The sequence below is a fragment of the Larus michahellis genome, chromosome 6 (genome assembly GCF_964199755.1).
Source record: "Larus michahellis chromosome 6, bLarMic1.1, whole genome shotgun sequence".
Classification (NCBI taxonomy): domain Eukaryota; kingdom Metazoa; phylum Chordata; class Aves; order Charadriiformes; family Laridae; genus Larus; species Larus michahellis.
Genome location: NC_133901.1, coordinates 67,142,313 through 67,168,990, shown reverse-complemented (window position 1 = coordinate 67,168,990; position 26,678 = coordinate 67,142,313). Strand labels below are relative to the sequence as shown.

Here is a 26,678-nt window from a genome sequence, read left to right as displayed (position 1 = left end):
TTCAAGCTGTACCATGAGGAGCTCATTGTGACAACACCTACAATGAAATTCACCACTGACGTTTCTCAGATGGCAGGAGATTTGGATCCCTATTTTTCATAGTCTGTAGGTCTTGCCCTATTCACTTGCCGTGCACAAGCATACTGCGCAAAAATGGTGCCCAAGCTGCCTGCTGGAGTATGTCACCTTCAGGAGTGCGGTGTCCCTAAGAGAGAAGGGAGTGGCTGGAGAATATTTACGGGTGTTAGCACATGGATGGATGATGAAGGAGCACTATATATGTACCACAGACACCAATCGTGCCCGTTGAATGGTCACAGCTGGAGACTCAGCTCATGGTTAAATTGAGTATAATGCCAACATAACCATGACTTTTCTATGTGGCATCTTCCTGTGGCTAAAGCCATTACCTCTTTGTGAACCTTCTAACAATGAACACTTACAAACAAATGCTAAAATTAGGAAAGCCTTCCTGGAGCTCTCTGGGAGACCTTCCCTGCAGTACTGGTCAGGGAAATGGGGAATGAGTCTTGATGGACTTTCTTGAAGGAGAACAGTGAAAAGAGCAAGATAATTGTTGCACAGAGAGGGACGTAAATGGCAAACATTGGGATGAGACACAGTAATGCTGAACAAAGGCCAAACTGTCTATCTTGAAGGCAAATGTATTCATTTTTAAATAAAAAAAAAATTTAAATAATAGTGACACTTACCTTTCCAACCACTTCCATTGGAGAAACCTGTCGAAGTACATGCTGTTTAGGTATTCTTGGAATGGTTCCCCACTGAGGTGGTCAAGGACAGATCTATCTCAGATGAAAAGGATATATAAGCATTTTATAATCCTGAACTTGGAGCAAAAGAGAAACAAAACAAGAGGAGAAAATCCAGACTTCTTGTATGGTAGGATTTGCCGAGAAAGGTTGGACCAGACGATCCTTGACCAGCCCTTCCAACCTGGTATTCTACGATTTTACTTCTACTTTATTTTGTACTTTATTTTACTCGTGGTTTCAATCTAGGAACAAAGTGATATGTTTGATGTATTTCATAACAGGAGGCCTTATACAAGCTGAATAGTAATATGTGCTTGTTTTGCTTGCTGAAAATTAACAGGACGTCTCCCACTGGCTTCAATGGACTTTTACAAATGCTGTTAGTCACTAGACAACAAATATCTTTGCTTCTGTAGTAAATTAACACAACACCCTCAGGAACCGAGCTCCTGAACTTTCGGGGATGTTTACATCTGCATTGAAAATTTCTGGCTTCAGCCCATTTCTACCAACGAGGGACCATCAGAGGCATTATTTTGAGAAAAAAAATCAATTTCGACTCCTGCTCTACAGAAGAAGTAATAACTGTGATTAAAGCCAAAGGGCTTTTCCTAACAGCTATGTCCTTTGTAGAGTAAAACAGAGGAAAGAACATCTGAACAGGGATGTGGATTTGTTTATGGATCAAGAAAAGAATTTGGGAGCACACACAGTGGATGCGAAGTCTTTTGCATAATCAAAGGAATAAAGGAATAAAAAGGCCAATCTGCAAATGTGAGAAATAAGTATGTTGCTTGTGGCAGACAACAAGCAGCCAGAGACCAACAGACATCTCATAAGGAAGGCCAAGGGTTCAGAGCTAGGAAAAGATGGGCTGAGCTAAGAGAGCTGCCTGAGATGAAGGTGGTCATGTTGTTTAACAGTGGGTTGATGACCTGCTGGTTTTGGTTCTTGCCTTGCTTGCTGGGGCTGCTGCATCCACCTCTGTTGGCAGCATTGTCAGGGACAAAACTTGGGTTTGGGTGAAAAATGCCCACTGGAAATGAGTATTTCTGTCCTGGTGTACACACTTTTGTGTCTGTGTCTAAGGGTATACAGACACATTTCTAGATTTTGCTGGGGGAGGAAATCCTCCCTGAAGGACTAGTCTGGTTTGGGAATGGATAATCTATGTCTCACCCTGGGGCTGTTCTAGACCTGAGCAAACAATTCGACATGAATAACGTGTCTCCTCAGTTTAGTTCCTCCTTGTTCATAAGCTACTATTCATAAGTTTTTGGGATTTCTCAGCTGTTTGAATTTTTTTTGGTAATTCTTGCGCCATCAATTTGGAACAGGCAGGTAATTGCACATATTCGATAGTCAGAAGTCAAACTGTTGTTGTCTTCATTAGCTGTGATTGGACACAGATCATACGGTTTCCCCTAAGCGGATTCAAGCTTACAAAATAAAATAAAAAGTAAGTCCTAATGAGCTTTAACAATACCCAAATTCAAAGCCAAAATTATAAGGGAAATTGGAGGGGGACAAGAGCAGACAGTCAAAATACTAAAGGTCAAAGCAGAAGTTAGAGTTATACACGCATTTCTCCTGCAGACTGATCTTATCTGTGAAGACGTGTCTGAAACTCATCCCTGTTCCCGCTCCTACAGGATAGCAAGCTTCATATTTGTATGTATGCCTCCCTTTTTTGGTCTGACTGTGAACTCTTCCAAAATTAACATTATTCAGTACATTTAGTAAATACCTACAGCAAGTTTTTAAAACTTCCTTTTGACCCCATTTCAGTCCATGTGAAATGATCAGCATATTTATTAACAAGGTCTCAAACCTGGCTCATTTATCTGTTTCAGTTAAGACGAAGGAATGGCCGCCGGTGAATACGAGCCTGAATTAAGCGGTGTCCAATGCTAGCCTATTCCATTCAGTTAATTAAAAGCTGCACGTATGTTAAAGAACAATAGCTGCCTTTCAGCAGTTGTTTGCTTTTTAATTCCCCTCTTTGGCAACAACAAAGTGCATTTTAGAGGGAACTGTCAGCTTTCAAACCAATTCGAGAACTGGAAACAGGCATCAGGGGGGTTTGTGTCGAGCACAGCTCTGCCTTTGTCATTGGGACTGGCACACACAACTGGTGCGAGTTATACGAGCATCTCTACATGACACCAGGCCAATGCAAGGAAACTGGTTATGTTATAAGAGAAGGCCAGAAATAACCCACATCTCCTACCAACACAAAGAATAACTGAAAACAGAAAAGGTCAATGAAATGAGTCAAAACAATGAGTGACAGCGGAGCGAATTTTACAAATCCCCATTACATCATCCAGGGAAAACAAACCGTGCTCAGCCAGAAACCACATGGGCCAGCTTGCGATGATCCCTCCTTTTCATATTTTTATTGGTTTATGATCTACTGGCGTGAACGTACTCGGGTCAGTGTTTGCAAATGCAGATTGCATACCTGGAGCTTTAGCACATAATAGTACAAATCGCCTCGCCGCTACAAAAACTGATAAGCCTTTTCCCAGACAAAGGATGAAATAATGCACGTTCGTTTGAACGCCACAGACAGACAGAAAGCATTAAAAAAGCCCCATTCTCCTGGTGAAGATTTTCTGGAAAAGCCATGCGGAGCAAGTTTGCACATTCCTCTGTCTAAATGGACTGTATAGCCACTTAATTTTTATTCACTTTGAAACAGAGATGTTTTCTTTGGATACATTATCATTGTAGCTCTTTTCACACAGCATGAAATCCATGGCTGGTTTACTTGGCTGGAACACTCTGTCAAATACCTGAAACACTAAGTGCCTGTGTGTAGTGTATATAATGGCACGGAAATATTTATTATATTTCGTTCAGGTGAAATGACTTCACCGCTTGTCAGCAATGCCTCTAGGATTATGAACATAAGCCGGAGATACATGCTTCAGGTTCAAATTGAAATGTGTCTCTCTACCTGCCACAGTCTTTACAGGCTGCTGACTGCAGCCCTGTGATCTTTGGTTATCGTGTTATACTTACTTTGTACAGTGAGAGAACAGCTCTTTGCAGGGGCTGTTTTCGAGTTTCTCCTCTGTCTGTTGGATAAGATCTTGACTGACTTCGGGAACGCAGGCTGGAGACTGGGGAGAGAAGAGAGGGGCACGTTATCCCTGTGATAAGGTGCAGATTCTCCTCTCTTAACGTGTAAAAGACGCATTCATTATTTATGCCCTGAGCTGCTTCCATTCAGTTCCAGCGGTTGTGTAAAAGCAAAGGAGCTTTACGTCAAACAGCAGTAAAATAGGATACCGTGGCAACTCGCTCCACATTCCACTCTATCCTCACATTGCTTTTCTGCCTTCTCCTGTACCTTCACCTCCTTGCCCAGCCTCATGAATATGCAGGACCCACTCCTTGCCAATTCTTTGAACTGCTCCCTTGCATCCCATGAAAAATGTGCTGGCCTAAACTGTGTACAGGCCATTCTCTTAAACAAAAGAGAATTTGCCCAGTGTTTTCACTTCATTGATGATTCATTGTGCTGTCTGAAAAATCCATCTTCTTTTCTTTTTTTTTTTTTTTACCAGCAAAGGAAAACAAGAGTAGAGCACTGGTATTTATTGATTTACATATAAATAATATAAAAAGATGCTCGCAAAAGTGTCTGGACACCTTAATTCATCATTAGAAGGACAAAAATAATCCAGCAGTTTTAAAACAATCATTTCAAAAAGGAATTCTGCCAACCAAGCACATGAACTCTCTTCATCCTCTCCTCCTTTTAGAGAGAATTGTACAGTCAGCCCCTTCGAAAAGCTCTTACCAAAGTGAGGTCTGTTGCAGTATGCCCTGATGGTTAACCAGTTTAGGACCTTTGGGACTAATTATCTATAAAGACAGTTTTTAGGCAGTCCACATTCTTACTCATTGACAGTATACTGTAGCTATATAAAAAAGTGTATATCCATGTGCGTGTGTTTGTGTGAGTGCGTGTGTTGTCTGTACTTACTTATAGACATTTCTCCCATTCACATGAAAGCCCCTTTATATAACCAATCGGATTTGGGTATTTTCAATAAATCCAGCCATAGATGACAAAATCCTCTTTCCTAGCAGAAGCCTTATCACTCGGTAAGGTTCCCCATCCGTGGCCACCACCACCAGATGTGCCGAGTGGGTGTGTCACAGAGCATCATCACTCATTCCTGGCCAGATGTTCTCATTAACTCACCCTTAGTTGGGGATATCTTGGCAAGCACTGAAATGCATTGTAGGCAGAGTTCAAAAACACTGGGAATGAGGACAGAGGAAGGGGCAGAGGTGGAGCCAGAGAAAATCTCCAGCATGGTGAAAGCCGAATTAAGTCGTCTATCTTTTCCTTCCCACTGCTGAAATGTGAATATGATCCTGGTTGTGACATGAAAAACTAAGTTTGTTCCACTTGAATGTTTTTAAATAGGAACATGGTTTACGGAACTGTCTGTGCGTACTGCGTAATGCAGTCTCACTATTCAACCTCGACAGACAATCTGCAGAACACGCTGGATATCTCTGACCTCACTGAAATATTTCCTCATTTCCTTCATATATTCCTCCATTTCCTCAGCAAAAGATATATAGGGAAAACCCACTTTTAATCGCAGATAGAGTATATTGCCAATAATTAAGAAGTCTCACAGTTTCTTGAGAGGTAGATGAGCCCCCACGTTGTCATCTAAAAGATGAAGGCATTGAGAAAAAGTCAAATTTTTCTCAGCTTGATTGGCCACTACAGTTGACGGGAGCTGAGAGAGAACTGAAGAACAAGTCCCAGTAAATCAGAAAATGTAAAGAAATTCCTAACGGCAGATGTCCATGACTAAATCTAAGTCCCAGTTTTAGTTCAAGAAAGTAAGTAAAGGCAAGAATGAAGCAGTGAAAGAACTAGGAAAAACCTCAAAAGTCCTGTTTTCCAGTCCTACAGCTGCTGCATTGAAACTACTGATAAAAAAAAGGGAAAAAGAAAAAAAAAACGCTTTTAAAGGAATATTCAGATAGGAACCCACGACTAATGATTAGCAGTTAGGCAGTTGATTTCGGCTAGGAACGATATGAATTAATACCTGTGATTTTTAGTTTGCATCCTCAATGGGGTGTGTACACAAGCTCATTGGCAGCCCAAAGCTTGTGCGTGGCTGCGTGAGTCCGCTGCTTGGAGACCTGGTTATCTTGAACATCTCTCTGATTTATAGGGTACAGCAACACCACTGAACTCAATCAGCAGTGTCTTCTGACGTGAATGGAGTTGCACTTAAGTAAAATTGATACTAGGGCCTCTAATTGAAGTCACTACTAATTAAATCTAGAACAGGTTCTACATTTATAGGCCAAAATTGGGATCCAAAAACTAAGTACTAAACCTCATAATTAGTCATTTAGACCAAGTGACCTGGTTCTTAGTCACATCAGGCCACTTTATTTCCTTTTGGAAATTCATTTCCCAATGGGACGTAAACTGCCTTGAGGTTAGTGCTGAAGATCATGCCCATGATGCATTATTACAGTAATAATTCCATCAAATTTTGTCTGAAATCAAAGTACATTTTAAAAAAAAAAATTATAAGCATCAGCTAACTCTTTTCGTAAACAAGAAATTAAATTCTTAAAGGGAAAGGGGAGAAGAATGAGCAAAAGAAACTGTAAGACAATGTGGGAAGTATTTAAAAATGGCAAGAACTGCCATTCCTCTCTCCAAGTTTGTGGGAGATACAGTCACCACTTGGTTTTTCAAAACCACTCATTGCTGACCTTTGAATCTTTGCTTCCTCTCAACAAATCAAGAGCAAGCTAACAATACCAAGGTAGGTAAAGACATAAATACAATGACATCCTGTACATGGGCTAAAGCTTTAAAGTGTAATACAAACACTTTACTAGATCACTTTGCTTTTCTATAACAAAAAAACACTTTTTTTTTTTTTTTTCACAGGCTGGTCATTTCCAAAGGTTTTGCAGGCCCAGCGAAACATTTTGTGTCATTATGCAGCCCTTCATAGTGTTCAGGGCAGAGCAGCTGCACCACGTGTATGGGAGGAGCATCCCCAACCATTTCCAACTCTGCCTACGGTTCTAGGGAGTCTTTGTATGATCCTTCCTGAGATTTTCCTTGAGACTTCATAGTTCCCACTGCTCCCACTAAATACCCATGACTGCCATTTTCCCTCTTTGAGTACTGTGCATACCTGCAGCCTCCAAATGTTCAAACAAAGCCAGAAACAATTACAAGTCAAAACCCAACCCACCAACCTACTTTTGCTCCCTTGGAGAACAATTAGGTAGTGCAGGTTATGAGTGCAAGAAAGCATTTGGATCCCAAGAGCGAAAGCTTCCAAAGGTAACGCTTTGCCCACTTATGGAAGAAAAAGTTGCTTCTTCCCTGGAGAGGTGCAAAGATTTCTGCAGCTCTGATGAAACGGTTATTAACACCATTCTCCCACTGCATTGTGGGTAATGGCTGTAAAAGCAAATTTGGCTTTTACAGGGGAACAGAGACACCTTTTCCAACATAATAAATGTCCTGTGGCAGCTGAGAGAGCCATACACCGTGATTAAGACCATTACATCTGAGCATGTGACGAAGAATATTCTGCTAACTCTTCAGAAACACCTGCAGAAACCCGTCACATTTTCTTGTATTCAAAACAAAACGCTGGGTAGTTTTAACAGGTACAGTCCTATATTTCCCCTAATGGCTATTCTGTTTTCTGAAGGCAAAGAAAGTGATTCTTGATCTCAATTATGACAATGTAAATCAGAACTTATGCCACTCAAGTCAACAGAGTAACACTAGGGTAAAGCTGATGGAACCGAAACCAGATTCATGGCCCAAGATTCTGGTAGTGCAAAAAGTGCTTAAATTGATCCAACAGCAAAAATTTCTCTCATCACGTTATCCTTTTCGACCAAACAGTTTAATAAAAGTCCTAAAGTCCAAACTACTCTCACCAGGTTTTAATCGAAATCTTCTACCTCCTGTATCTTCTCATTTATGGCCAGAAACTGAAGAAACCTTCTTATAAATATTTTGCTGGCAAAGCATCATCTCACTTTTATGATGCCCTTTTGTTTAATTTTTAAGAAAAGAACGCAACTAGGAATGGGATTAGCAATTATCTGAGAAACAAGAAATGGATGTTCAGTTACTTCTGAGTGCCATTAACACACTGAGAAAAAACTCTCCACTTCTAAATTTCGTTTTTTCTGATTTAAAAGACAAAAGAGATCCTCCCAGCTGCTCTACCATTTCAGCAAATGGCATGAAAACAGCTGAGATGTCACACGCTTGTTCAAGTTCAGTTGTGTTCATGTCCACAAAAATTTGGAGATTGCTGTTCCTTCCAAATTAAGCCTCTGGGCCTGCAAGATACTTTTCGTATTTTTGCAGAGAGGCTGAATGCAGCTTCTCCCCCTTCCTCTCCTGTTCCCTAAGATGCAACCATGGTGGCTAGATTTGATGCTGGATGCAATATCACCCATAAACACCTGGTTCTTGGTGGGAGCCAAGAGCATCACAAGCCGAACGCAATCTGGTCTCTCCTGTACCACCACAGTTGTCCCTGGCAGCCTGAGTGCCAGGAGACCCGCCTTACACAGCTCTGTGTGTGCCGCATCTGGTACCGTCCATGTCCCGGCACTCAGCACCTCGCTGAAGTACTGAAAAGAAGCGAAATCTGATTCAGATCAGATGAAAGCTTCCAGGCTGTGTAACTCATTTCTATATGTTTGCCCTGGTACTTAGAACATTTCTCTGATGGTGTTTCTCCTGTGACTGTGTGGAGGACACTTGACCTTTTGTCGATCTATCAGATAACCAAATTCTTGATAAAATAAGCTGAAACGTCAGCAGTACCAAGAGAGGCATTCCAAAGACCTTCTCTGATAATTTTACTTTTTCATTAAAACATATTATTTGTTCTAATTTTCTTTACGACAGAAATTCCAAATGTTTAAAATGTACGACTTCGGTCAAGACGTAGTTCACTACAAGTGTTGCTTTTGAGCCTGTGGAAGTGAAAGCAGGCAGGCAACTAGCAGAGATTTGCAACTTCAGTGAGCAAAAGCATCTTCCTGACAAGCCAGCAGCTGGGGTTAGCCCTTCTGAAACTGGGGTGGGGGGAGTAGCAGGTGTCTCTGGTACTCGACTCTGATTCTTTCCGAGAGCTCTACGCAGCCCAGAGCAGATGCACACACAACACTAACCTACATGTGTGGAGTTGGTTTATTGTGTGCGACGCTGCTGCTTCTGTGGGAAAAGTGCTTAAGTGACAAAGAGGGATGTGCTGAGACTCCAGCTAGAGACACGTATCCAGTTGGAGTCACCACCGTTTGAGAAAGCTACAGAGAGCGGACGAGAACACCAAGTGTCTGGAGGGTTGAGAAACATGCTTGGGAAAAAAATGCCAAAGGGAAGCATTGAGGAACTAGATTTGTTTAGTCTGGAAAAGTAAGAGTGAAACATGATAAAGGTCATTTAATAAAGAAATGTTTTTAATAAAGAGGGCAGGGATCAATTATTCTGCATGTTCTGCTCTACACTGGGGGAATGACGTGAAAGAATCCACTTAATTGGCTATGAAGGATTTTTTTCTAATTTTCCTCACAGGGAAGCACAAGAACAGGCATATGAATATTGTGGAATCTGTTCTCAGAGGTCTGAAAGACCTCCAAGGGCAGACATCTGTTGATGATCTAAGTGTATTTGATCTCTGTTCAGTGCAAGAGGCTCTTGAGCCCTCTCCCAATCCTTTGTACCAATGATTTTGCAAAACACCGGACTCTGTAAAATGCAGGCACGTGGCATGGCCTTGAGAACAGATGAGGAAAGGAGTTTGTATGCTGAGTGCTCACCAAAGGAAACCTGGAGCTCTGAGCAAAGGAATAAGTATCTTCTTTGCAAATGAACAGTCCTGCTTCAAAGACACTTGTCTCTATCATCATCATCTCCTACAAAAAAGAAATAGCTTGCAGAACCCTGAACTTCAGATCAGAAAAGGGAATAGCATTGACTTCAGCCAGACTGACTTTGCTGCTACGGATCAGTGCAGGTCCGTAGTCCGTAGTTAAATGTTTATGCTTACACAGTGCCCTCCACCTAAGAACCTCGAAATACTAAAGCTTCATTGCATGATTAAGTCTTCATGAGCTAGGTGGCAACCTCACAATATTTTACAGAACAGTGAACAGGGAGGTTAAGGGTTGTGTTTTGCAGAAGAGTTGATCATCGTCTGTGGCTGAAATCAAAGAAATCAAATAAAAGCTAGAGATGCTCAGATTCCTCAAATCGGTCCATTTGTAGCTTGCAATTAGTGAATAAGGAAGAGAAACCTAGAAATACAGGCTTTCCTTTTATACCAACTCTTGCCAGTCGATGTGAGTCATCACGGTTCTTACAGCACGACTGGTCATCACTACAAAAATTATATGAACCAGAAAGATACCACACTCCTTAGACTGAACAGACTTCATGCAAACTTTTGATATAAACACAACTGCTTTCCTGGCAAGTTACAGACTTGCAGCCATGATATTGAAACATGATGAGCTATCTTAAAAGTAACTTGCACAAAACAAATAATATGTGCAGCATATGTTATGTCTCAGGTTATGAAAACATTCCACAGCAAACTAGCTTAAAACAATTAAAAATGTTTCAGTCAATGGACAAAAGTTCAAGCCATAACTTTCCTTGAGCTGTCTCTGGTTCCAAGCACTTCTGTCTTCATGACACGTGTATTTTCAGATGTTGACAGCAATTTTCCACATATAATCTCTTTGCAAATCTCCACACAGATTTGCTACTAGTAGAGACCTCAAAATGATTGAAGAAACAGGCTAAAATGAACTTTGGTGTGAGATGGTGCATGATGAGATGAGAAGAAATACTGGCTTCATCCAGTTGTTATGCTGCTGCATTTGATTTGCTCTCACACGGCCGTGACCCAAGACCAGCAACGGAGAGCAATGGTTTGTGTCAGGGATGGGAAGTCTGCCACATGCAATGCCATTCCTGCTGCTGCTGTTGCGCAGTCACATCCTTCTCCAGATGTTTGAGGAAGGCTCAGCTATCCGGGGGGTAGTCACCAGGACAGGTAGCAATGGTATGACTATCAGTGGTGACTGTCCTCAGTCCTTTTGAGGCAAACACTCATAAGGAGTCACAATGAGGACTGTAATCAGAGCAGATACTAGAAAAAGGGAGAACAGGTAGATCTATGCAAGTCATGTTGGTAGATGCAAAATCAGGGAAAGATAAATTTATGTGCTCAAGTAATGAATGTTTTCAAAGGGGAAAAGTAATGGAAGGCAAAACAGAGACCATGAAATTGTGCCTCCAAGGCTGATCTGCTACTTGTGGCTAGAGATTCACCACAAGAACTGCCTGCGGCATCTCCACTGGGGTCTGCACTGCTGCCCCCACAGCAGGAACACACCAGCGCAGGGTACAGTTGGGGATCTCCTTGCCCCACCTCAGGGAAACATCTGGAGCCACTTTGGGTTACTCTGATGCCCCCTCATCTCCCTGTTTTGGGCAGGGGAAGGCAAATGCCAACTGGGATTCTGTCTGAGCTACAGCCTGGGAAGTGCTGACCGTGCAGCTGGTGACCAACAGAGGGGAGGTGTGAAGAGGATGGTGGTGAAAATCACAGAATCATTTAAGTTGGAAAAGACCTTTAAGATCACCGAGTCCAACCAAGAAACGCAGAGGAAAGCAATGGAGGAGGAGATAGAGTGTCTTGGTGGTACTTTGATTTTGGGAAGTCCGGGTTAGGCATGTGTTTCAACCTGGTGAGGGAAGGGCTCCCAGCACTGTCACAGCACACGCAGTCTCCTGACGCTTTTTGGTGTTATGCACAAAAATGTTGGAACATTCTTTTTTCTTGCCCTGTGTCTGATCTTGTCTGTTCGGTTTTAGCTGTATATGTAGTAAACAGCCAATTCTACATCAGGAGCAGCTGCAACATTTTAAGTAATCAACTTCTGCATTTTCTTTTTATTTTTTTTTCCTACCACAAAGTCATCTGGGTCTGTATGAGGCAAACCAGTAAAACACAAGGCTTCATAATTCCAGGATATTTGCTTTGAGATGACAGATGTAGGAATTGGCAGTGAGGTGGACGGGGAGCGTGGAGAGCAGCTGTGTTATTAGTAGCAATTTATCTATTACGACAGCATGTAGACATTATACCTGAGAATGGGGGCCCGTAATGCCAGGCGCTACATACACATGTCATGAGAGCTAAAGCTTCCAAAGCAAACCAATCACACTAGCCCTGGGAGTAGGAACAGGGGCCAAAGACATGAAATACCTCACCCGGGACTGTGGATGGGGTCAATGACAGAGAGAAAAATTGAACCCAACCCTGCTCTCTGATCAAATGGCATTTTCAGTACTGAGGGCAGGATCGCTTGCTGGTAGCTAAATGAAGCAAATCAGCAGTGCCTATCAACTGTGGGGTTTGTTTTGTAGCTGCAAGCTGATGTGGAGTCATGATGAATCTGTTTTCCCTCATATTCTACTAAACTATCAAAACACATGTTGACACACAGAAAAATACAATGACTGAAGACAATAGAGACCTCAGCAAACAGCTGAACATGTTCTTCTGCCTGGAGGGGTTGTACTAATCCGTCACAAAAGGCAATGTTAACCACCTCGGTTCGTGAACACATTTACTGTTGTATATCTGATGTGGCTTCAGGCTGACTTGCTTGCTCCAGGCTTGCTGGGTGCCGCCGGGGCCTTGGCAAGACCACTGGTAGGAAAATGACAAGTTTCTTCTCTGGGTTTCCGGCATCCTTCCTCTTTGGTGCTGGGGTACAAGTTGCAGTCTTGAATTACGCCCGTCCTTGGACAAACTCAGCAACCACTAAGGTTTCCTTTCTGACAAGTGCGTAGTATATAAAGCATTTTTCTTGCCTCTCCTGTTAATCAGCATCAGGATCTGCTATCTAGCTATACCTTGTTTTTCCTGTTCTCAGCAGAACTTTTTGTAGTTGCTATCCCTGAAAGCAAAAATGCTCCGTTCTAGAAACCACATTTCTGTTCCTGATGGTGGCAAACAAGCAACTGCCATGCAAATGCTGTGAGTCAAAACGTTTCCTACATAAAGATCTGCAACCCAAAATGTGGTTCCCTTGGAATGTTGAATTATTTGATTCAGAGAAATTTGGGGGTGTAACCACAACGTGAGTTTCAGAGCAACAAAGGAAGAGAAAAGATTGCCTAGATCAAGAAGGAGAAATTTCTTCCTGGCTCCTATAGGTGACCAGAGGAAATCTTAAACACTTAAAGCCCCATAGAAAGTAATTTCAAAATAACAAAATGTCCCGTGAGACAAAATTTAGTTGTTTCAACAGCTTCTTTTGCAAGCCCAATGAATCAGCTGCAGACTTTATACTCTTCGATTAAATAAAAACACTCACCATAATCCCAACCAGCTATGGGGTTTCTGGTGCAGCTTAGTTTAAGAACCTAAACTGGTCACCATGGAAGATATGCTTTTGACTTCAATTAGTGAGAAACTGGGCCTCACAAGAAGTGCTTGGCAAGATATTTTTCAGTATCTTTAAACTCTAGTCCTTCCCAACCCATATTTTTTTAATAATTCTTTGGAAACCTGCTTATAGAGGCTTCTTTACCAAATAAACAAATTTTTCCCCCTTTCTGTAGACACATAGGTTTATTGGTGTAGGGGTGCTCATAAACTAGCCAGATGAATTTTTTTTATATAAACCTGCTGTAATGAGGGGGAAGGGGAAAGTATGTTTTACCTGTTTTTGCCTTTTTTCCACTTTAAAAGCATTTTGCACACAGATTAAAGGAGGAAAACATAGATGAAATAACCCGTCCCAATAGCCGTCATCAGGATGAGGGGGGTAGCTTATGAAACAGAATAGAAAAAAATAGTCTAATTAATACTAATCAGGATTTTCTAGCTACCTTAAAGTTAGGGTATTCACACAACCCTTGGAAGCGTCAGTTCAAAAGGTAACCTCTTTTGCTGGCAACCCAAGTGAGCCATTGTTACAGCGCATTAGTACAAGCAGCCAGATGTTTGATAAAGCTTTTTGGGAAAAGAACAGTATTCTCACAATTAGTGGCAACACAAATGACAGGACAATTTTGAAAGCTTCTGTTCTCAGAAAGTTTTTTTCTCTCGTCACGTGTGCTTGATAGGTTTGGATAGCATCCAGTGTCCAGCCTCTTATCAGAACCTTTCTACCTTTTAACGTCCTCCCGCACTGATGAATAGCCTAAACATTAGCAAGCAACCTTATGTTGCAATAGTCATAGCTTGGCTTCCTCTGGTAAACCAAATGTCATTTGTTCCATTAAAAAAAATCCCTAAATCTATAAACACTCATTTACAACCTCAACATTATTGAATGGCTTTCTTGCAGGAAAACAAACAGATCCCTGCTTGAATTCACTCCTCTTAGACATAAGCCTGCAAACACGAGTAACCCTTCCCTTGCAGGCGTTCCTCACGCTGAAGTCCACACGTTATTTGCTTTGCATGAAGGTAGCTCATGCATGAAGGCCTGATCCAGGCTGCACTCGAGTCAGTGGCTGTCCTGGTAGCGGGGATTTTGCAGAATTTGCCTTCATCTTTTTCCATTAGCAGGTCAAAATCCTGAGAAAACACTGAATGAAGAAATGAAAACCCAAAAGAGAGTTCGGGAAGGCCTTGAAAAGGATTAGGAAGTGAATCAAATAAACATCAGGCAGGAACCAGTGTCCCACTCACAGAACGACTGGAAACGCCCACAAAAGCAAACAAAATCACTACCTAGCACTGCTGGAAACGGGGCATTCCCTAATCACCTGTGTCACACGATCCATTAAGGATCATACGGTAATCGCCATCAGCGAAGAATGGAGAGGGAAGACATTTATTGTAGGAGATGACACACTGTTTGCAGTTGCACATTCCGTTCTTCCTCAGCTTTGCTTGTTGGACAAACAGCATCTGTGCCAGGATAATCAACTTGCTATACACTTGATTTTTGACTCAGGTCAGAGTCTGGCTTGATTAAAAAATAATAAATTAACACACAAGCTGAGGCTTGGCATGCAGGTTAAGTGAGTTTTGTAAGTGTAACTGCATTACTGGGAAAAAAATTAAACATGAATAGTTTGAAGTGCCACATTTCCACACCTTAAACATGCTGGTTATTTTTAAATCCATTTGTAATCAACAGATTTTTTTTTTTAAATAATTCTTTTTTTATTTTTTTACACTTATCTAATGATATTTTAATGAACTGAAGTATTTTTGTTTTCCGTGAAATTTAAAACAGTCCTTATGGTAATGCCGTGATTCCTGGTTCCAAGTTAAAATAACACACTAACATTATTAGCTTAGTGATTCTTCTAGTTGCAACACCCCAGCCAAAGATGTCAGCCTCAGGCATCTCATTTGAATTTGCCTGGCCCATTCTTGTGAGACTACTCAGCTGCTGAAGTCTCTAGATGTTTTTCCAGAATCCTAATTTCCCATTACAAGGGAATCAGACGAGAAATAAGGGGCGTTTAACTTCCATTTTCATCATGTGCCTCTTTATTCTCTTCTTTGTTGGGATCAAGCATACAGTTACCTGTTACTGCTTTTGAGTTTAGCATAATGAATCCTGAGCTCAGAGAGACATTTGTTAACCCATTATGGTTTTAGCTGCAGAAAACCAAAGCTGAACCAAGCAGGAAAGTTGCCGCAAGTCGCAGTGGGTGGACAGAAGGGCTGTGGAGGTCAGGTGTTCAAAGGGTCCCACACTACTGAGAAACCGTGCACAGAAACCTGTGTGGACATGCCATGCAGTGTAATCTAATGTACGCTGCGTTATACCTAGCGTGGAATTCCCCTCATTGCACTTTAATCATCTAAAAAACAAGACACCCAAAGTCTCCCTGGGCTTCCTGTAGTCAGGGGGCGGAAAGAGGCACCTCATCTCTCCTGTTCCAATGCCTCCCTGTGTTTGGACAACCAAGGCTGCAATCCATGTGCTGGGAGTGTAAGAAGCTGGACTCACCAGAGGTCTATTTTAATGTCAGTCTGTGCAAATGAACAAAAGCCATCTTGTGCAGATTTCTGGATGTCTTGTCAGTGTTTCAGGCAGCTGGAAAAGGCTGAATCCTTTTTCCCATGTGGCAAAATTATCAGGCAGAAGAGGCTGTTTCTGAGAAAGCTGAATGAACCTTAAAGGTTTAGAATTAACTTCCCTGACCATTGGATAATCCGTATGAACTGAGTGTCAGTGATGAGGAGTATGCAGATGGGATAGGGAAAAGACGACCCCCTGAAAACGAGAGGAGGAAACTATAAAGAGGATATTCATTAGCCAAGGGCAGACAAGTACATCCTTCCCCTTCTCAGATAATCCTGAGCAGACTGCTCTTTATTTCCACAGTGTCCTCAGCCCTTTTGATGCCCTGGCTGGTCTCCGAGAGCAGTCACAGCAGCCTGGGGGGCCTGCCCTGCCTCAGCAGACAGATGTGAGCCAGGTTTACATGTGTGGTTGACATCAATTAGCCGAAGCAAGTTTCCATTTTGCAAAGGGTCGAGTCAGAGTAATTCCAGCAAACAGAGGGAAGCTAGAAGGCTTTTGCCTGCTGACCAAGTCATCCCAATGATTTTCCTGACCACAAATGACAAACAGTTAAGAAGCACGTGAACTTGGGAGTGTAATCTCTCCAAAAAACAAGGAAGGACAAGCAGAGCTCCAACTAACAGCACTGCTTAGTATAAAACCAGAGTAGCTAATGACTCCAGCCCAAACCTTCAACCAGTCTGAGCAAACACATTGCAAATGCAGCCCTCCTGAAGTCTAAAGGACGGGACACAGGGCTGCCCAAGGACCTATCCTGGGACAGCATCACCGGGACAGAGCAGACACCATGTTGTTTCCATAGGCTCTCATGTAGTTTGGCACCATTGCAAGAGACAAAAATCCTCAGTAAGTGTTTAGTTAACTAACATTTGTATTATAAACAGTGGGTAAAGGATGAGGAAATAGGACTTGAGCAAACCGTGAGAAAATGCCTTTTAGTCTGAGACCACAGCAAAGGGACTCCTAATCAAGGCAACACTGTGATTTTTTAGATTCCTCTGCCACACTATATTACAGCCTGGCCCCAGTGACAGAAGAATGCTTATTAAAATAAATTCTGATTAGAAAGCATTAATTTGAGTAACAAGGTTGCCATTCTTCTGCCCAGATATTTTCCCAGAATTGAACTTTGGAAAGCTGAGTTTATGCAGAAAGTACGCTGAGAAGGTACTTTCCTGGACTAAGACATAGTGATCAGCAGAGATATTGATCGTGCTGTCTCTGGAACAACAACAAGAATTATGTATTGATTCCTCTGGGGACTGAATTATGTATCGATTATGCTAGCTGCAAAGCAGAGGCCTAAGTAATGCTATCATCTCTGGCTAAAATGGTGCCTGTAGAGTAGTGAAGTCAATAGAAAGGGGAGATGAGAAATCCATTCAGTCAAAGGGTAAAGTCTCAGGGCAATTAATTAAATGGCAAAACTCTCCTTGGCTCAAGTAAGGCCAGGATTTCTTCTTCAGTATTTAGCATCCTGAAAAGTCTCCTAATAGGAACCCAAAGGACACAGTGAATAACGCTTTGAGAAAGTAAATAATTCCAGCCCATCCTGAATCCATGTAACACACTGTGTTCAGACAGGCACTTCATTCATTGCTTACTTCAATTGGGTCATTAATGAAATGCATAGGGTTTAGAAAAATTTGAAAACTAGCTGTGGAGATAACTCTTGGACCTAGCCTTAAGGGACCATCCACCGTAGCCAGTGAAAAGCGATATTGTGTTGGCCTTTTATCAGCAAGATAATAAGCTTACAGGGGGACAGAGATGACTCGCTGGATATAAGTGATATAAGCTGAATTTGTATGAGAGAGGTAACAATGTAGAAAACAGTCCCTGAAGGCTCACCTTTCAAAACACAAAGCCTCTGTCTCATATTAAACTCTGCAGATTGCTTTACAGAAGCTTAATGTTTCCTTCTTTCAGAGCTTCCCTTACTGTGACATTCAGCTTTTGTTTTGGCCATTCCAAAAACTAATTATAACATGCTCCCTAGAAGGCATTTAGTAAAACTGAACAGTTAGAGGAAGAAGTCTCAGTACTTGAATCCAATTCTTGGTACGGTATGACCTGCCCTTCCAGGATTCAGCCAGAATCATTAAAAAGTGATACATGAAACTTTCCTTATGGGAGATGGAAGGCTTTAGTGATCAGCAAGGATGACTCACTCAGAAGCGCAAGTGCTGAAGTTTGCATTTATTTTGGTGGTGAAAAAAGGAAGACAGAAGGAAATCTCAAGGAGAGAGCAACCGAAGGCAAAGATCCTCAGCATCAAGATTAAAACAATGGTGTTCAAAAAGAAAACTACTTTTTGCCAACGCACAGAGCTGAGAGAGGGTGTTTGTGAGCCGGAGCCTGGACTCAGCTGCTGGCTTTGTCCAGCAGAAGGGCTCATATATCATTTTAATTTCACCTCACCCATATTACATAGATGTTCTCTTCTCCAGAAAAAACTGATTTGAGAGAAAAGCGCATTTTAGCCGGCAGACAAGTGGAAGGCCAGGCACTGCTGACCAGCTTCCCTTTCACAGGACTTTTCCCTCCCTTCCTTATCCTATAATTGTTCATAAAAACAAAGACATATTTTCATTTAGCAAAATACCCATTGCTAGCCTTAGACTGGAGTAAGGAGGTTATTGCTGTGTCCAGCCAACCTCTTGCAGAAAAGAAAGAAATTGCAAGCATAGCCTTTATTCTGTGCATTTCCTGGAGGAAAGGAGACCGAACAGGAATTCAGATAAGAAAACTAATGCTGTTGCCGTTCTTCATATTCTGTGAAGTACATTAATGGGGATAACAATACACATTAGACATCCTATTCAGTAACATTTTTAGTACCCAGCTGAGTCCAAATATAAACTATAATGGCATATGGAGACCTTCTTAAGAGCCATTTCAAATCAATTTCATTTTATATAGTGTCTCTCAAAGTATCTCAAGGTGATTTACTGAGAAAAAGAAAATAATGGGCTAGTGATTTAGTAGAGTAAGGCACGGCAGCTGTCAGGCAGGAAGGCAAAAATGCTGCATGGAGATGCAAAACTCTAATTTAAAAGCAGTACAAAGGTAAACCTATCTCTTTGCTCTTCCAGTAAAAGAAGTAGCCAGGTAATGAAGCCAGGCTGGGTGCAGTTTAACTCAACCGTTCCACAAAGCACTGAGGGCTTTTCCATTTACAGACAGAACTGGAACCGAAAACTGAAACATTCCCACTCAACTGTTGAGATTAGGAAAAGCCAGGAAAGAAATATTTGTGACCAATTCCTTTTAGCAGTTTTACCATCATATTTCACAACCTCAGAAATTTTAGACTTCCTGTGGGTTGGACTTTTGCCCTAAGGACTTATTAAGTCAAGAAGGCAGCTTTAAGTGCCTTTTTCATGGAAACTGTTAAAGCCTCTCTTGAAGAAGCAAGGCTCTAGTCAAAGAAACCTTGATCTCACCAGTGTGGCAACCATTGTGCTGCTCCTGTTAAGCCACAGCAGCCTGCAGATGGAGTTCCCTTTGGATTACTGAAGTGGTAGGTGCCTTGTTTGGTGTCTTCCTCTTAACAGTCAAGGTGGCACATGCCTCGTTGGGTCTCTTCCTCTTAATGGACAAGGCCCCCTCACCAGTGCTCATCCCTACATAGCCAGCTCACAGTCGGACCTCCTCAGAGAAGTAGGTTAATAATTCTTCACAGCATGTTTCAAGGATGGGCGGTGTCTACAGCTACAGGACACCACTTCTGTGGGTTTTCACTCCCCTGCTCACCACTCAAGTGAAGCTGCTAAGGAACCCATGAAAACACTTGTATTTTGGCATCCTAAGCATGAAGATCACATGTACTCCTTACATTTCCGTTCCATCAAATAGTTCAGAATTGCCTGTTGGATACGAATGTTTCAATGAACTTTAGGCAAGAGAGTGGGAATACTGATGTCTTCCCAGATAATAAACTGAGTACATAGAATCATAGAACTGCTCAGGCTGGGAGGGACCTTTAAGATCATCTAGTTCAACCTTTCATGGGAAAGGGAGCCCAAATGAGATTATCTAGCACCCTGTCCAATAGCATCTTGAAAACCTCCAGTGATGAGGACTCTACCACATCCCTGGGGAGGTTGTTCCTACGTGCCACTTCTTTGAGAGGCCTAAACTACCTGTTTTCCCTTCCAGGTGCCAGGACATATTCAGAATTTGTCATCGCTGTTGCCTGTAGGGCAGGGAGATGGTGGAAGCCTGACCCACTCATGCTGCCCCTGGTGTGAACCATGACAAAAGGCTGACAGACCTCTTCTCAACTTCCCCAGCGAGCACATAGGGGCTGTTCAGGATGTTAAAGCTGTGAAGAGCTTGAATCATGATTTCTTGAAAAAGTGCCTCCCCCCTCAATCATCTTGGCAAGTGCTGAGCTTGTTTAGCGGCCTCGGGGCTGATGCTGAATGTTCTCACACAGACGTCTCCACGCGGGAATTCACGGCTCCCACAGGTTTGAGTCTTGCCAACTGCACAGCGCGGTGTAGCACCATCTTGCAGACAGTGGCTGCGTGTGTCACATGAGGCTGTAAGTACTGGTGTGATGTCTATTCATCTGGGGAAGTGTTTTCTTTTCCTTTCTGCTGTGCAAGTCGTATATGTTTTATTAAATAAAGTGCATGTTCCCCATGCAAATGAATGCACTTTAGAATGATGATATACTGACACATTGTATGTTAAATATGTATGACATTTAAAAATCCAAGCAAGAACTAAAAATCATGTATAAATATTAAAGAGTATGAAGTCTACTTTTTGTTTTCATTTTGCTTCTGATCCTGCACTCTGGGAAGAATACTCCTCACGTTATAAGACTGAACTATCTGTCCAAGAACTAAACCTATAATTTTATTCTATCAGTCAAGCTGTATGTCACACTATTTTTATATCAAGACAATCAGGTTCTTTGAAGCACAGACACACACCTACTTAAAAGAAGTGTTCCTCTGAAAGCAGACAACTTTGGAATCAGCGGCAATTTGTATCTTTCAAGGGACTGATAACTAAATGGAGAAATGCAGCTCCTAAAAAGGATTTTTTCCTTTCCATTAGGACATTTGGGTCCAGATTCATCCCTCTTGACTGCAAGCATCTAACCTGGCATTGAATCGTTGACTTCTGATGGCTTAAAACCTGCCCTCTGGAGATTCTTATTTCTCTTTCTTGACAAGAAAGAACAGTAGGCCGTCTGAACTCCTAACCTGAGTACCTTCGTTAGGTACTAAAATCTAAAAAGAAATGAAATTAAACCAGGCCTTGCTCTAGTTTTTTAACTATCTGTTGCGTGGGAGACCTGTTAGAGAACCTGGTATTCAACCCATTGCTATGGCACAGTCACACAGTCAACCTCGCCTCTAGGAAGTACGTTCTGCTACACAGGGCTTAAACACCCCTCTTGGAAGAAGCAGAAGTTTCCCATTAAGAAAAAAAAAGTGCAGCGAGACCAATGCAGACATTAAAGCGCCACCACCAGGGGGGCAGTTTTAGATTACAAGTGAAGGAGCACAACTTTGTGTTTCCTTCTGCTGAAAGATGGTACGGTAACTTGCAAATACCATAAAAGTTTCAGAACAGACTGTAAATATCCCGTGCCCGTTTTACGTAGTGAGAAACCAGGTACGCAGGTCTCATATGAAGTGCAGGGCATGGCAGAGAATGGAAACACCAGCTCTGGAGGCCCAGTAATTTCCCTTCGTGTAGCACCACCATTTTTTCTTGATGAAGAAGCAGCTGCTCTTCACTGCACATTCACTTACCTCAGTAAACTATTCCATGTGCTTCTTCTGCACTATGGGGCTGCTGGCAAATGCACAAGGATGGCAGGAGTGCCACGGGACAGCAGGGAAGGGATGTGGCATCTGGAAACCTGTACCAAGACCATCTGAAACAAAGCAGTACTATCCTTCTCTCACTTTACTAGCCCTGCTACCAGCAAAATGCCTTTCTCCATTTCCAGATGAGAACTAGGGTAGTGGTATATGCTATTTTCCCTTATTATTTGTCCCTCATTCCTCTATCAACAGAAAATTTAAGACAAATGGTAATTACGGTGGATTTAAGCAGTGGAACTTCATGCCCTTAATGAGTGGGCAGCAGGAACTCATACTGGCAGTGCTCAATGGCTGCACATGAAACTAGCCAGGCTCAGTAAATGAAACCAGATCCCAAAGTGCACTCTGAGATAACCGAAAGTATGCATTGAAATTTATTGTAGGAAAATGACTGACTGGAAAAAAAGTGGTCTGCTCTGCCCCTGCACCTCTGAAACATATTGTACCATTTAAGCACTTTAGAAAGACATCTGCCAAAAATGCAATTAATTCTCCTGAAGGTCAAATGTATTTCTCTTGTAAAGCAGTTGCAGCAGCAATTGTAGATCTTGATTACTCTTATGAAAGCAAGTTAGGAAAAATCTTAGGATTGTTCTTGTGTTTGAAGTTGGATGTTTATTGCTTACTGGCAGTGACTTTTGTTGCAAAAGTTAAACACGGTCAGCAAATGATCGAAACCCCCCCCACCCAAAAAAGGGTTTGTCCCAATGCAGTCTGTCCAAAATTCCGGCAGCAGATTTGTAGTTCTGTTTGGAGTGCCACCCTGTGGACACAGCTGCTACCACGAGCTCCTCTCCAATGCCAAGGCAGCCCCAAGACCCAACGCTGAGGAACCGACAGTGGTAGAAACAAGAAGTGGTGATAGCATCTCTCAGCTCCAAAACACACTGTCCCAGGTAAGTCTTGCATATCCCTGGCTACACTGGGGCAAATGGTAGTAAGGGAATTTATATACCAAAATACAGTATCTGTTACCAAAGACCATTTTTGCTGGTACCATCTACACAACCATGTATGAAATGCCACCACCTCTTTTGAGCTGGATAGGAAGTAATTGTGGCATCTGTTGATAACAGCTGAGGTCTCTTGCATTACACCACAGATGTAGAACCTTGCACACCAAGAAGAGACCAGAGAAACCTCCTGCTCATCCACAGATGAATTAAGCTCCTGGTAAACTCAAGTTCATCCTTAGAAGTCAATTGCTGGATTGGATTATCATTTTTTTTCCTCTCTGTTTGTGTAAGACTTGAAGGTTTATTCACTGGAGATTGCCACCATAAGTTTTAGGACTCTGTTTTACAAAGCCTATAACAATCTTGTTTAGCAAAGGTGTGCCTTGCAGCATTCCTTCAGTAATGCCACTTTGGCTGCCCCTTACCTCTGGGGTGAGGTATTTCATCATGATTTCCTTTCCTTTCTCTCCCAGCTTTTCATCTGGAGCAATTTCATATTCTTCCTGGAACAGATACATATAAAAAAAAAAAGTCAATATTTGCACTCATATTTCACCATTATAACTTCATTTTAGATGTGGCCTTAACGGAACGCTCTGTCTGAAAAATATGAAGGGTAAATACCATTTTCTGATGGAAGTAAGACCCATACACACAATCCTATTAAAAACCTTCCACTATACTTTGACCAAACCCTAGTGGTGCATTTTCTGAGACCACGGCTCTTAATTAACATCAATAAAATGTAAGTCATTTATATTTTATAGCCTTGCTTTCAGAAAGCATTCAGTGACTAGAGACAGCAACTTTGTTTGGTTTTGCTCAAAGGGAAGATGGACACAGACGGTAAAATTATTTCTTTGAGTAGTAGAGAAAGCAAATGTTTGTTGATTCTTGCCACAGTGGTATTTCAAGCACCAGGTGAACACCTTCAGTAGATTTGTCTTTTTGGTTGATTGTGTCCCTCTCATTTATTTATGTCTTCCCCTTGGTCTAACATGTTAATCCATGAAATTTTGGATCCATGGCAGGCATTTGAAGGAAACATGCGATGCGTGGGACCCCAATGGCTAAATGACAACGACAAGTTCTTAGAGACATTCCCACTTGGCACTACCTGGGATACAGAGCTTTAGCCTTAGAATCGAAATATTTTCCAGAAAAAAAAAAAATAAAAAAAGAAGGCAGCCTAACAGTTTTCATGACTGCTCATATTTGAAAAAGGATCCCAGAAAGTCCTGCCAAACCAATTAAGTAACCTGGTCCAATACAAGCTGTCTGAGATGATAAATGAGGAGGAAGTTAAAAGAAAAAGAAAAAGGTAAATCAGACTGAACTGGCAAACACTTGGAAGAACAAATTTCAGAACTACTGCCCGCTGGAAGATGTATGTACTGCTCCGAGCTTGATGCAATAAATCCGAAGGCAGGCTGTAATGGATACCCTAGCTAAGCAGACCTAGGAATGACATGAAACCACAATGTAGTAATAATGCTATTACCCATCTCTCTGGCCAGGGCTGATTTCGCTATTGCAGCTTAAGTCTGAAACTACATATTTATACACATACGTAGCAGGTTGCCTGAACAATCTAGAACTATGATCTGATTTGGTTTGGGAAATGACAATGACGGCAAATAGCAGAGAAACCTCTATTGCCGATGAAAAATACACTGAAACCTAAAATCCGCAAGTGCAGTACTTCTCTTTTAGTGACCATTTTTGCGATGAACTGATTACGTTCTCATAAAACTTAATATAAGGGTTTAAAAAAATCTTTCATCCAATTTCCTGTCCTTTTAGATGGTATCTGAATATGGGTCATTTCAGCTCTTACAGCACAGATGCTCTCAAATGTTTACAGCATCTTAACAGCATTTTTCTCCATGATTCCTTGCTAGGGGATAAAGCAACGGCAAGAGTAACAGAAGGAACAAGTTTTTAAAAGGTCAAAATTGCATCTTATTTGGACCTTACAGTTTATGGTTACGTTCACAGACAGACTAGGTGTTTTTCATGTAAAAGAGAACAGAAACAGCGTATTTTAATCAAAGAAAATAATTGTATTTAAATGTAACAGTCTGTGCAGAAAGAAGACTGCAAAGAAAGGAGAAGTCCTTGTCATTGCCTTGGCATGGAAGCATATAGGAGATCTTCTGAGTCCTCTATTCAATGCTATTTACAATTTATCCAATAATGACCATTTCTTTCTCCTTTATTTCCTTTTAGACACTGGATGCTGGTAATATGTTGGCTCCCTAGTAAATAAAAGCTGCCATTTGAATTGCACCAGGGAGATGTCAAAAAACGTGATGTCTTTTTTGCCACAGATAACCTATGAGATCTACATCCCATCCGAATTGTACAACAGGAAGCAAATCGGGTCAGATCAAAAGAAGACGGAAGTTTAGCAGGAATTAGATCAGTGTTTTGAAATGCAATTCCTGATGGGATCCAACATACACAGGGCTAAATGCACACACACATACACACACAGAGTCTCTAGTTCTGTCTCAAGACAGTTGGGAAGGAATAAAAGGAAATTATACTTGCACTTGACATTCTCAGAAAATGCGACACTGTGGTGGTGAAGGTAGGAAGTGACAGACAAGTGAGGATGTGAGAAGGAACCATAAGCTCCAACTGTGAACAGTGTTGATTTCACTGTAGCTTCAGTACTAGAAGCCTATTTCATTTTGTTTCTAAGTTCCTTATTATTTCTCCCGTCAGTGCCACTTCCAAGCTATTCAGCAACAGATACTGGCACATTTTCAGCCAGGGACTGTTATTACAGGAAGGATTGCCCATGTAGACAGACAGAGTGACGTCCCCATGCTCAATCTGCCACATGCCTGGGAAGCGTACCAAGGTCCTCAACTCTCAATCTTGTGCTTAAATCACAAGATACATCCCCTTCTTCCACAATACTCAAAAGCACGGCTACAGCTTGCAAATCCCTAATTGCTAGAAATAACATCGTTACTTAAAATCCATGTGGAACAAAATATTTTCCATTATTGCTTTGATGAATCCAGGCATGTGTTTCAAGGCTCCTGCTCTGAAGTCTAATAGCTTCTCCATGCCCTAGTTAGGTCAGACAGGGCCCTATTCATAGCTCATAAATGAGGGGAGGATTTACGATCACCCTGACTGCATGGGACGAGCTGCAGGGAAGGCTCTTTCTGTGGGCAGGCGCGGATCCTTCAGTCCAAATGGCGAGAGGATGTGGGCTGGCCGCCGTTTGTTGCTAACTTTTCTTTTGGCTGCTGTTTCAGAGGTAGTAGTTACCTCAGTGGGTCCTGCTTCCCTAGAAGCAACCCTGGCTGAATGGGGGCACGGGGGTGGGAGCCGTCCTTCCCTTCAGAGCAGCTGCCCTCGGGATGGGCTGAGTGAGATCGGATGGGAAAATGCACTTCTACTGGGAAAGGGAGCGATGTCCCCCCTGTGGCTGGCTCTGGGACGGGGCTGTGGGCTCAGGTACAACCAAGCAAGATGTTCGGGGGCTGGAGGGTGCCTGTGACTGATGGAGAGCATCACCAGGGCAATGGCAGAGGGACCCCACGGGGGCTCACATCAGCAACCTTAATTCTGACACATTGTTTTATCTAGTGTTTGATTTTCATCTTAATATTCTCTGAGGTCCTAAAACTCTACGGCTTAAAAATATGTGAAAATTGAAAAACGGAGCCAAAGCGATCTCTCTGCAGATCTGGGAGGACTCTCTCCCACGGCAGGTAGTTGCTGTTTGCCTGCAGGAACATGGCATGGCCACAGGAGTCGGTCCCTTGTACCCACCAGGAGATGGAGATGGGAACAGACACTGCCACCAGAGCGGTTTCAGCTTCTTAGTATAAATCAGGAACAGTGGAGTCACCTTCTGAGCAAATGCAGGAGGCTACTGGCGTTTTGGTTCCAGTTTTACACCTCTGCTTTCTCAGCTCCCTCCTCTATTATCCCCAGCA

General features: G+C 42.2%; 1 protein-coding gene across 3 annotated transcripts in view; it reads right to left on the bottom strand.

Moving 5' to 3' along the window:
* Positions 1–26,678, bottom strand: part of GRK5 (G protein-coupled receptor kinase 5) — a 171,569-nt gene that overhangs the window by 32,029 nt on the left and 112,862 nt on the right. For 2 of the 3 annotated variants that reach the window (XM_074590095.1, XM_074590096.1), the window contains exons 4-6: positions 23,142–23,219; positions 3,804–3,904; positions 714–806 (exon numbers count right to left, since the gene is read on the bottom strand). In XM_074590095.1, the coding sequence (XP_074446196.1) occupies positions 714–806; positions 3,804–3,904; positions 23,142–23,219 (272 nt within the window). Of the gene's footprint in view, positions 1–713; positions 811–3,803; positions 3,905–23,141; positions 23,220–26,678 lie in introns of those variants that run through there. The other variant, XM_074590097.1, reaches the window with a different exon arrangement.